Raw genomic sequence first — 13219 nt, forward strand, 5'->3', positions numbered from 1 at the left:
TTTGGAATCTGCTTCTTCTACATCCTAAAGCATCTGCTAAGATTTAAATATCATGTTTAATGAATGCCTAATTCCAAACTGAATGTAGTACCTTCAATCCAAACTAGCCTTTACAAATGAGCAACAATGAAATGTACCATACCTAAGAGATACTTGAGCATATTTAGGCCTCCATATACGATCTTACTTACTGACTGGGATTGTGGAGGGAAGCTTTTTGCATTTTGCTCACATCCCTTTACCAATTTGTCAATCTATGGAGAGTTTTATGGAACATAAAGAGAGAGAATGGAAAAAGCCATTGATCTAACATGAAAATCTCTGCATGCCTCAGAACATTTAATATGAACATCATGCCAAAGTTATAAAACAGAGTGATTGAAACACTCTCAACTCAAATTCCAACACTGTGTTTGCCAGGCTAACTAATAAATAAGTCTGAGACATGATTATAAGTCAAATTGTTTATTCTTTAAAAATGCTAGTCTATAATACAATCTACTAAAGTCTAAGAGAATTGAATTTACATTGTTTAAAAAAATCATCTGTATGGATATTCATTGACCCAGCCTGCCACCTGAAAAAATTAAGAGCAAATCTGCTGACGTGATGGCTGGGTTTTGGAAGTGCTTCAGCACTGACACTTGTCACAGAGGAAGAACTGCAGGTGGTTCCATGAGAGACACATGCAGATACCTGAAATGAGACCCACAACAAGGTCAGCCCATGCAAAGGATAGCAGGGTTTTTTTTTGTTTTGTTTTTTTTGGTTGGTCCTGGGCCTGAACTCTGGGCCTGGGTGCTGTCCCTCAGCTCTTCAGCTCAAGGCTAGCACTCTACCACTTGAGCCACAGCACCACTTCTGGCTTTTTCTGCTTATGTAGTGCTGAGGAATTGAACCCAGGGCCTCATGCATGCAAGGCAAGCATGAGCCACCTTCCTAGCCCAGGATAGCAGTTTTATACAATCTCCATTAGGCTACAAAAAATGCTATTGTAGTTTGGGCAGACTGAAAAAAATCCAGCTTTCTGTAAGTACTAAAATTATAAAATTATAAAAGCTACAAATCCAGGGCTCTCCAAATTAATTTTCATGATTTACTTTTACGCTTAGCTCCAATTAACCACCCCCAAAAGCCAGATAGACAATTTATTCTATTTCTATTGCTGATACTACAATAACCTCATTAAGTTTTAAAGAACCGAGATAAGAAAACTTACTTTGAAGCTTTATACTTCTCCCTAATTGCTTGCTGAGGTCGATGGGGTATATCAAGGCATGCTTTGTGTAGCTCACTCAGGCAAGGCACAATTTCACTTAATGAATAGCCTGTAAATGCAGCAAGGGTTTCTGGCTAATCAAGACAAAAGAAAAAAATGCCTCACATAACCTCATATGATATTAGAAATCTGAAACATTGAACTGTGAAGTAAAGTGAATTAATTGCTTATTAAATATCCATACATAGCTCAGAAGAATTAGAGATTTCAGATATAAAATAGTAACAAGAATAACCAGTATTCTAGATTTCTAAGTTTCTCCAATTTCTCATAATGTATATTTATAATTCTTAAAATTGGGGCAGATTACTTTCCTTGTTGCCATATGAGTAAGACTATTGTTTCTTAAAAAGCTCTGCTTTCCTAAGCATCCAATTTGCATAGAATATAAAAGATTAAAAGATTATTAGTCAAAATACAATTTAAGAAGAAGTATTATCCAAGCACTGTTGGTTCACATCTATAATCCTAACTATTCATGAGGCTGAGATCTGAGGATTCAAGTTTGAAGCCAGCCCAGGCAGGAAAGTTTGTGAGATTCTTATCCCCAGTTAACCACCAAAAGCCAGAAGGGGACCTGTGGCTCAAGTGGAAGAACACTTGAGTGAATAAGCTAACCTGAGTTCAAACCCTAATACCGCCCCCCCCGCCACATACACACACACACACACACACACACACACGCACACACACACACGAAGAATTCTAGAAAATAAAAGTTGACCCTTCACTTTTTTAAACATGAAAATGAGTGTTCTGAACAAAATGTGGAAGACCATTTCTGATCTTGTCACCTTCTGTAGCAACTGCCCTGTTCTTTTGAGGAGTCAAACCGTTGGCTGCCCTTACCAAACTTACGGTTTGTTATATTATGCTGTTATTTTCGCAAGAGTAAAGGACAAGAGTTTTTACTTGAAGTGATGATGACTGCAAACTTGGAGGCCCTCCACACAGAGCAGTAGACACTGAGGTTCCCAGGCCTGCTTTTGTGGAATGAGCCCACCACAGTCTCCTTTACTTTCCACCAAATCTGTTCCCCTCAGCGGAAGACCATTGAGTCCAAGTCTTGGCGGATGATCTGCAGGACTCAGTATCAAGTTGTCATCTGCTGTAAACCAATTCCTTATAACACTAATTTTTCCTCGAAAGAAGCAAGACCTTGGGGCTGGGAAGGTGGCTCAGTGGTAGAGAGCTTGCCTTGCATGCCTGAGGCCCTGGGTTCGATTCCTTAGCACCACATAAGCAAAAAGAAAAAATCCAGAAGTGGCACTGTGGCTCAAGTGGTAGAGCGCTAGCCTTGAGCTGAAGAGCTGAGGAATAGCGCCCAGGCCCAGAGTTCAGGCCCCATGGCCGGACTCCTCCCCTCCCTCCCCCCCCCCCAAAAAGAAGCAAGACCTTCCAAAACTTGAAAGTTATTGAACAGATATAACACTGACCTTGAATTTCACCTAGAAAGAAGAGGAAAGGATCTCACCCAGAAGTGCCTGTTCACAGTGTAGTTTGCCAGGCAATAAGCTGCTGCCGCTATAACTGAAGGAAGATATTTCAAGAAAGGATCAGCTTCAAGTAAACTCAGTTCTGCTACATACTAAGAGAGAAAAAACAAACAAACAAACGTGAGTTAGGAATTTGACCAAGAATAAGAATATTGATAAAAATACTGCGCATCTGGTTATAAGCATAGGAATAGTCAAAATAATTCACTAGATTAACAATTTGTATGACTTCCCTTAACCTAAACAACATTTATACTAATATAAAATGTAAATGTCCTCATATTTGTCCTATTCACTGCATATGAGATAGGTTATTTCCCTCATTTTATGCTAGTAGTGGCATCTGCTGATCAGATATAGTAGTATCATTCTAGCACAATAAGAGCATAGCTTCTAGCCATAAAGAAAAAAATCCATATTAAATCTATTCAGTCATCAGTCACATGAATATGGTTCCCAGGCTAGAATAATACCAGTGGGAACATATTATAAAAAATACATTGGGAAATGTATATAGACATCCTGATTATTCTTTTGCACATGGATAGATGGATAGACAGATGTATAGATATAGATATCATATATCCTAAATTGTAGTGGTTGGTAAGCAAGTTGACCAAACTCATACTTTTATGTTTTAATCAAACTTCACTAACTCCATATGACCAAATGATGCTTTATTTCTTGAAAGATCAGAATGAGTTTTAAACCAAGTAGGAGTATGGTTCAAGTGCTTGGCAGACATGCTACCATTAGCCTAGCAAGCATGAGGCCCTAAGTTAAAACCCCAATACTATCCACAAAAAAAAGAAAAAAACAAACTTCTACATTTAATTTTTCCCAATTAAGAATTAATTCTTACACGTGGTCTGTATCTATCAAGGAAAGAGTTTCCAAGCTTGAATTTCTTTTTTTTTTTTTTAAATCATGGACGCCTAAATAATGTGTGGCTGCTGAATTTTACTATTTTACCACAATAGTAATGTTTTATAATTAGATGCTTTGTTCTTAAAATTAGCTCTACTTCATTACCAAGAATGTTTCCTAGACATAAGATAAAAAAACTAGAAAAGAAGAACTAAACTTGACACTGGAAATTTTTGGAAGTCATGTGGCCTACCTTGGCCAGATTCTCAGTTCGGATACATACTCCTTGCCGCCGTAAATACTGAAGGAGAAACTGGTTGGTGGTTGGTACTGTCAAATCAAATGCCAGAACCTTCAGGAGCAGGTGTTCCATCCTTAACAGTTGTCGTTTTGTGTATGTATCATCAGTTATATAGACAAACTCATCCACTTCAGGTGGATATATCTCTTCATATTTCCTGGGAAAGATAAGGAATTGTCGTTTTGTGTATGTATCATCAGTTATATAGACAAACTCATCCACTTCAGGTGGATATATCTCTTCATTTTTCCTGGGAAAGATAAGGAATTGGGAGGGGAGCAAGTTTGGAACTCATGGCTCTACTTCCTCGTCTCTCAACATGGCCTTGCCGACTACTTTATATATCACTGTGCCTACTTAAGCTCAGAACAGCACAGGGATATGAAAATGTTAGGAGCTTATTTCTAGACCAAGAACATGAGTGTTACAGATATGCTGTACTTCTTCTTAAGAGTAATGTCAAAAAACATTTCCAAATGAGAATTGTAGGTCTTAAGTCTCTGATAGACTTAAAAAATTATCAATGATAGACATGATAGATTGAAAAATTATCAATGATAGATTTGACATATGAATTCTTACTAATCCTATGGTCTCCAAATCATTTTGTGGAAAAGAATATGGTAATGAACTTATAGCAGGAAAATTTACATAGGCCTTTGATTATTAAGAAGATCTCCAACTTTATTGAATTAGCAAGTGATGTTAAATAGCCAAGAGAAAGATGATATAATTTTACTATTATCACTTCTTCCCTTCTGCTTTTGTTTCTGCTTTCTTTGAGGAAATATTAAAAAGTTCTCACATATTAGTAGCTAGTGTCATTGAGGTAGAAAGACCAGAAAAGGGTCTTCTATTCAGCAACATGTCACTTAAGTGCAGCTCAGACACAGCCCAACTCTTTTTTTTTGGGGGGGGGTGGGGGGTCCGGTCATGGGGCCTGAACTCTGGGCCTGGACGCTGTCCCTCAGCTCTTCAGCTCAAGGCTAGCGCTGTACCACTTGAGCCACAGCGCCACTTCTGGCTTTTTTCTTTTTGCTTATATGGTGCTGAGGAATCGAACCCAGGGCCTCAGGCATGCAAGGCAAGCGCTCTACCACTGAGCCACCTTCCCAGCCCCAGCCCAACTCTTTTCTAACACAAATATTGTTACAAATCTGATGGAAATAGAAACCAGCTAAAACTGTTTATGCACTGTAACCAAATAAGTTATTATTATGGACTAGTTGCTAGATCATGAAGACAGCTTTTGTGTAATCAAATTCCCTTAAAGAGGATTTTTATTTGTATTGGAATGCAGTCAAAAGACTACATAGCATGCTGGGCACTGGTGGCTCACGCCTGTAATCCTTGCTACTCAGGAGGCTGAGATCTGAGGATCACGGTTCAAAGCCAGTTCTGGCAGGAAAGTCCATGAGACTCTTATCTCCAATAAACCACTAGAAAACCGGAAGTGGCACTGTGGCTCAAGTGGTAGAGCACTCGCCTTGAGCTGAAGAGCCCAGGCCCAGAGTTCAAGCCCCACAACCGACCCCCCCCCCAAAAAAAGACTACATAGCAAAATAGTTAAATTCTGAATCTGAGCTGATGGCTGTTTTAGTCAGGATATTGGATTATTTTTGGCTGTAAATATTAACCATCTGAACTCTAGAATGAATATGTGGGTAAGATTCAGTTCCTTGAAACTGTACAAAAATGGTATCTTTTCTCAAAGGAAGTATGAATAGTTTCAATTGTTAAGCACTGAATGTCTTCAATAAATAGAGAATAATAACAAGTGTTTTGACAAGAGATAGTTTCACATGAGCCAAGCTGAAAGAACACTTACGAAGCTAGAAGAATAGCTGCTGTTCCAACAAGCTGCAATTTCCCTCTCAGAACAGACATGCAGGAGAGAAACCTGTCCAGGAAGTTGACAGCCAGGTACAGAGTCTCTGCCCGAAGCTTATATTCTTCACCAACCTCCACCAGCCAATCCACCAGAATAGTACGCATGCCTTCAGTAATGTCAGGCTGTTTTCTCATGTAGTGTGCTTTGGGTCTGTATCTGACCTGTTCAGAAAAGAGGTGGATCTTTAAACACTTTTAGTGTTGTTGCTATTGTTTTTTTTAAAATCTCTGTTGGGCACTGGTGGCTCACACCTATAATCAGGGGGATATGATCCAAGCTTAAATACAAAACTATAAAATTTATGGGCTGGGAAGGTGGCTCGCTTGCCTTGCATGCCTGAGGCCCTGGGTTCGATTCTTAAGCATCACATAAGCAAAAAGAAAAAAGCCGAAGTGATGCTGTGGCTCAAGGCGTCAGCCTTGAGCTGAAGAGCTGAGAGACAGCGTCCAGGCCCAGAGTTTAGGCCCCACGACCAGACCCAAAAAAAACCAAAAAACAAAAAACCCCACCAAAATTATAAAATTTACATATAACCTAGAGGTACTTTTATGAAACATTTTAATAATTCTGTGCATAAAACAGAAGTTTTACCATGTGGAATTTTCCATGTATGTCATCATGCATCAGTATTCATGAGTTTCAGATTTTGAAACAATTCAAAACTGGGATTGTCAGATTAGGGATGCTCAGCCTATATTATTTTTCACAGATTTCTTATGTTTAGATGGCATAATGATACCACTCACTGGTGATTACGGCCAAGAACTTACAACTTAATATGTACTAGAAGTTGAGAAAACTCACTTCAGCTTCTCTAAGGTACTGATGGATTTCTTCAGCATACTCAGTCACATTTATGACATCTGAGCCAAAATCTGATGCTTCTTCAGTCTGAGAATGGACAGATGGATCTACCAGCATAGGAGAAACTGCAGAGGTTCAACATTGTCAGATAAATTCATTTAACAACTGGCACAAGTACTCACCCATCACAGGTTATTATGAAAACAGTCATCACTTCCAGTTTTCTTTTGCTAGTTACTTGACACTGAAACAGTGCAGATGGTTATGAATACAGGGCACCATTAGCCATACATGTGTCAGATTACCTGTGTTGAAATCCAAAAGGAAGTGAAGATCTGACTTGAGTGTACTGGTGTCTACTTCATACACATTCTCAAATGCTATGCCCTCTCTCCCGGGGCAGCTGTTTCTGTCCCCCTGCTCAGGATCATCCATGTAAATATCAAACCCATGCTTGGCTGGTTCGTGGACCCCACAGTCAGTCAGCACACTCTTTCCAGCTGGAGGAAAGACATTTTCTGATCCAGCAAAACACCTGATTGTTGTGATCTCCTTTAAAAAAAAAAAAAGGTTCATCTCATTGGAGATTACCCTCCCCCTCCCAAAGACATATAGTAATTACAACTAGCAGCTTAGGAACAAGACTGATGTGGATGGAGGGGGTGAGAGAGTGTCAGTGCTAGGGCTTGAACTCAGGTCCTTAGTGCTGTCCCTTAACTTTTTTTTTTTTTTTTTTTGGGGGTCCGGTCGTGGGACCTGAACTCTGGGCCTGGGCATTGTCCCTCAGCTCTTCAGCTCAAGGCTAGCACTCTACCACTTGAGCCACAGTGCCACTTCCGGCTTTTTTCTTTTTGCTTATGTGGTGCTGAGGAATCGAACCCAGGGCTTTGAGCATGCAAGGCAAGCGCTCTACCACTGAGCCACTTTCCCAGCCCCTGTCCCTTAACTTTTTCTACTCAAGGCTAGAGCTGTGAACAGCTCTAGTTCCAGGTTTCTGGTGTTTAATTGGAGATAAGACTCTCATGGACTTTCCTGCCTAGGTTGGCTTTGAACTATAATCCTCAGATCTCAGCTTTCTAAGTAGCTAGGATGATAGATGCCTGGCAAGATTGACTGCTGAATAGAAGTATCTGCACTGACTGTCTAATTCTAGAGACTAAGGCTTCAAAAATATATAGTTTTGTCTGATATAGGGAAAGACAGTTATCTAAAATTTATTGTTTTCTTTACATATGGATTAAGGGGAACTCAAGATCATAAGATTGTACAATGAAGAAATGCTACAACCACTTCCAAAATGAAGTATCACAAATGGGAAGAAAATCACAAGTTGGATTTGGGCTTATAGCACTGCAAAATTTTACAAGTACTGAATCTAGGTCATGACATAATAGTCAACTTTTCTTTGCAGGCATCTATAAGATTACATTTTATGTCCTGTTTTTTAGAAACAGGATGAATTAGTAAACCCACATTATTAACTGTTCTTACAAACTAGCTAGAAGATCTTTTTGTATAAGACAATGCAATTATACTTGAAGAAATTTCTCAAATCACTTCATTTTTCTTTAGTCTTATAACATGAAGCCCGGGATCAACTGTAGTACCACAGTTGATAAACATTGTGCACTGGACACTGATAAATCATGTAGAATGTCAGGAAAGTCAGGGCATGCTTCAGGTACTGGACTAATATAAATGCTAGCCGTAGTATATCTTACTTATAATTAATTTTTGTAATATTGAAGGCTAATTCCAAGTTAGTATATGATTTTGCCATTTTCCTTTCTAGTTATCAAGTTAAATATATAGTTTATGTCCAAATAAGAAAAAAAATCTTAAACCAGGCCACCAGTGGCTCACACCTATACTCCTAGCTACTCAGGAGGCTGAGATCTGAGGACTGCGTTTGAAGCTAGCCTGGACATGAAAAGTCTGTGAGACTCTTATCTCTACCTAACCACTAAAAAGACAGAAGTAGAGTGGCACTATAAAGGACCACAGTCACAAGTTATTATAAACAGATCACCATGAATTTAAAGCACTGCCAGGCTTAACTTTTGGTATATATGTATAAGTCAAAATATTTCATTAATTAAGCAAATATTCACTGAGCATCTAGTACTAGACATAGTTCTAGCAGTGAATAAAATTTGCAGCTCAGAGATAAGGAGAAAAAGAAAGAGATGTATTAAGAACTGAGTACACCAAAAACAAAAAAAGGGCAGTACAGTTGCTTTTCAAGAAAAAGAGATCAGTTAATGAAGTACTTATTATAAGCCATTTAAATACTGGCTTTTATGTGGACAAAAGATCCATGGAGAGGCAGAAGAGTAAGGCAATATGATTTGTTTGGTTTTGTGGGTTGTTTTGTCTTTTGTTTTGGCGGGGGATGGGGGAGTGGGCGTTGTCAGCAGTGGGGCTTGAACTCAGGGCCTGTGCACTGTTCCTGGGCTTCTTTGTGCTCAAGGCTACCACTTGAGCCACAGCGGCACTTTCAGTTTTTTGAGTGGCTAATTAAAGATTAAGAGTCTCCTGGGGACTTCTCTGTCCAGGCTGGCTTCAAACCATGATCCTCAGATCTCAGTCTCCTGAGAATAGCTAGGACTACAGGCATGAGCCACCAGCATCTGGCTTCTGATTTGTTTTGAAGGATCTTTTGGGGGTACATGTATAGAGAAAGATCACAGTCAAATAAGTAGTCATGAAACTTACAAATTCCAGGCAATCTAACTCTAGAGAACACAGCTTCAAAAGTATGACTCCCCCCCCCATGTTTTTTGGCCTATATTTGATAATTTGGAAAGAGAGGTGCCTAAAATTTGTTTTTGAGCCAAATAGTACAAAACAGGGACAAGGGTAAAGAAAAAAAATCTCAGACATTTTACAAAGCAGAGCCAATAGCATTTTCCTAGTAAATGAGAGAAGGGAGGAAAAGTTGAATCAAGGGTGACAAACGGCACTGGGAATAGGAAAGACAGACATTCTATTTATTGCCTGGGGATAGGAAGGACAGACATTCTATTTATTGCCTGTATGCTATTAGAATACAAACTCTTTTTTTTTAAGGTTTGAGACTAGGATTGGACTCAGTACTTTTGGCTCATTGTCGAGCAACTGAGTCACGCCTCTAAACCATTGCTACAAATGGGACAGCCCAGCCTCTACAAAGAGCTCTGTTCTGAAAGATTTTGAAGATAGAAAAAAAAAATCAGATATGTATGCTTGTGGGTTCAATCCAGTAAAGAAACTAAAGGGAGGAAAAAGAACTATTGGAAAGGTATCTCTGGAGAGACACAAACACATGAAGCATAGTCTGGGGACTCACCTGGCATAGGTGAGGGTCAAAACACACCAGTCACAGAACAGGATGAGATGAGAGGGTATATAGCACATAGCAGCAGTGGAGGTTCTCTTCCAGTTGCTTCATAGTTTTAGGAAAATGGGATGCGAAGTCATTAGTTAGGAATAAGGATAGAGTTACAACAATGCTGTAACTCCTTTGAAGAATTAAGCTTACAAAATGAGTATCAGGAACACCTATTGGGGAAGGTCAACAAGAGGGAGGTCAACCAAAGGAGAGAAGAAGGGTTGGAAAATACAATCATAATAGTCAACCTGTGAAAATGGAGCCAAATAACATGATGAGATGGGTGGGGTTAGAAGGGACGAGGAAGAAAGATTGAAGAGGTAGCATTGGTAAGATGCATTGTACTCATAAACTAACATTGAATTGAAACTCCTTTGTACAATTATTTAAAGGTAATTTTTTTTTCTATTGGTCATGGGCCTTGAACTCTGGGCCTGGGCGCTGTCCCTCAGCTCTTCAGCTCAAGGCGAGCACTCTACCACTTGAACCACAGCTCCACTTCTGGTTTTCTGAGTGGTTTATTGGAGATAAGAGACTCCTGGACTTCCCTGCCTGGGCTGGCTTTGAACCATGATCCTCAGATCTCAGCCTTCTGAGTTGCTAAGATTACAGGCATGAGCCACTGACATGGGCAGAAGGTAGTTTTTTTTAACCCCGGCTCCCATGGTTCACACTTGTAATCTAACTGATACTCAGGAGGCTGAGATCTGAGGATCGAAGCTCAAAGCCAGCCTGGACAGGAAAGTCCATGAAACTAATCTCCAATTAACCATCAAAAAGCCTGAAGTGAGGGGGCTGGGAAGGTGGCTCAGTGGTAGAGCACTTACTTTGCATGCTCAAGGCCCTGGGTTCGATTCCTTAGCACCACATAAGCAAAAAGAAAAAAGCCGGAAGTGGCGCTGTGGCTCAAGTGGTAGAGCGCTAGCTTTGAGCTGAAGAGCTGAGGGACAGTGCCCAGGCCCAGAGTTCAGGCCCCATGACCAGACCCAAAAAAAAAAAAAAAAAAAAAAGCCTGAAGTGAAGCTGTGGCTTTATTTCTATGAAGAATGCTGGTCTTCAGTGAAAAAGCCGAGGACAGCACCCAGGCCCTGGGTTCAAGTTCCAATACCAGCACAAAATAACAACAATAATAAGTAAAACAATGAGGATAACAGTAAAGAGAGTTAGAAGGAGGTATAGAGGATTAATAAGAGAAGGTGAAGTAGGAAATAAGTTTCTAAAAGATTGTGGAGAAATGGAGCAGGCAAATGCAAAACCAGTGGCATCAGGCAACATCAGTGACTGAATTTAAAATAAGACTACTCACATAGGCACAACTCTCAACCTCAAAGTACCAGAACTTAGACTTTATTTTAAATAAATATTGCTGTTAACTTTACTAAAACTACTTTCATTTAATTTTCTCCAAAGCTTTGAATAGATCATGTTGTGTATTTTCTAGGTCTCAACAAAAGGCAGATGACTCAAGGAGGCAGTAATCTAGTCTTCACCATAGCATTCGGGAGTAGAAAGAAGATTTGTGTTTAAAAGTCTCTCAAAACTTCTTTGCCCATAAATAATGAGAAAGATACTTGCATCACCAGACTCAGATTTGAAAGACAGGCTAAGACATCATTGAGGACCTGTCTAAAAACAAAAATCCATTCTTCAACAACCAATATCTCCTTTGCATTTAAATGTCCGGGTTTGTCACCTTCCAATGAAAGTTCCTATGATCAATTAAGAGCATACAACTACTTCACCTAGACCCATTACCAGTTTGCCCATTTGCTGTTAGTACTGGGGAGGGGTATGCTCTCAAAGCAACCTTTCTGAAGTAACCTAGGTAGCCCACCCCAATCCTGATTCTGGATGCGCATACCAAAGGGTATCTAGGAATGTTTCAGGCATGGCCTAGATTACCCTGAATACCACTGCGACCAGAAGGAAGGTTTATTTTGCACAGCCATTTTTCTTTTCAGCCTAGCCCTAAAATCATTTTACACATACTTAATCCAAACAGTTCCTAAACTCATTTCCTTGACATGGGGATGGGGGGGGGGGAGGAATAACAAAGAAAAGGAATGGCTATTTCTAGCTAAAAAATAACAAAAGGGACTGGTTCAAGTAATCCGAAGAGATCAACTTTCCTGGCTAGCCCTGGAGGCTCAGGCCTGTAATCCCAGGTACTTGCTGGCTAAGATCAGCGGATCAAAGCCAGCCCTGGGGCAGAGAAGTCTGACAGAAGCAAATCTCCAATTAATAAGCAAAAAGCGAGAAGTGGAGTTAAGGCTCAAGTCTGTGAGTTCAAGCCCCAGCAGCGGCCATGCACCAACTTCCCCAGACTCCGGGTTCTAAGCTTAGGGTTCTCAAGGGAAATTCTGGGACAACTCCAGGGGTAAAGCCCCTCCCTCGGATTAGGAAGGAGCTCCCCAATCCCCCCCCGCCCCCCCCATCCCGGGCGCTGCTCGCTCTCACTACCTGGCCACAGGTCCTCCTGTATTGGCCATTCTCAGTCAGCACTCCCAGCACGGTCCTCTGCGGGGGATCCTGACCCAGCTGCGCTCTGGTGAGCATCTGGCAAGCCTCCAGACCCCGGGTCACGGGGGGCAGGACGACTCCGCTCTTGGAGTTGCTGCGAAGCATTGCCTCAGACTCCGCTCGCTGCGGCCCTCAGGGGAGAGAGACAGACCGGCCCCGTGAGTCAGTCCCCCCCCCCGGCTCCCTGCAGCGGCGAGGGCTCAGAGGTAAACTGAGGCGCGCGAGTCACCAACGCGGTTCTGAACCCAAAACTCCGCACGTCTCCAGGGCTTTTCCCCCAAGACCTACTCGAGGGCTGGATCTTAAGAAGAGCAACCGGGCCAAACCTTCAAGACCTGGGTCTCAGCCTCAGGTGAGTTTACACGTAGGATCACCCCCCACACACACACCCTGTCCCCGTCCCCCCCCACCCCCTTAGGGTTTCCCCAGGTAAAAAGCCCCGATCCCATCGCCTCATGACACACACACACACACCCAAGATAGACAAGGGGGATTCTCCACCGTGGGAAAATGTCATCCCCTTCCTCAGTGACAGGCAGGCTGCTGCTGCCCCTCAGCCCTCCCCTCACCAGACACAAGACCCCCTTCCTCCCACCCCAAACCTGCTCCGACCCCACGAGGGGGGGGGCTCCCGCTCCTCTCGGCGTTATGCTCTCTGGACGTCTGGAACAGTCTCCGGGCGCAGACGGGG

At 41.5% G+C, this 13219-nt stretch overlaps 1 protein-coding gene across 1 annotated transcript; it reads right to left on the reverse strand.

Annotated features, from left to right (window-relative positions):
* Window positions 1-614: 614 nt before the first annotated feature.
* On the reverse strand, window positions 615-12652 carry Ccna1 (cyclin A1). The gene is made up of 8 exons (XM_013031471.1): window positions 12469-12652; window positions 6944-7190; window positions 6639-6763; window positions 5772-5995; window positions 3896-4100; window positions 2754-2867; window positions 1220-1353; window positions 615-696 (listed from the first exon to the last, which is right to left on the reverse strand). The coding sequence occupies exons 1-8, from the start codon at window positions 12631-12633 to the stop codon at window positions 648-650; spliced, it is 1263 nt and encodes a 420-aa protein (XP_012886925.1). The 5' UTR covers window positions 12634-12652; the 3' UTR covers window positions 615-647.
* Between the last annotated feature and the right edge of the window lie 567 nt (window positions 12653-13219).

This window comes from Dipodomys ordii, unplaced genomic scaffold (genome assembly GCF_000151885.1).
Source record: "Dipodomys ordii isolate 6190 unplaced genomic scaffold, Dord_2.0 Scaffold140, whole genome shotgun sequence".
Classification (NCBI taxonomy): Eukaryota; Metazoa; Chordata; class Mammalia; order Rodentia; family Heteromyidae; genus Dipodomys; species Dipodomys ordii.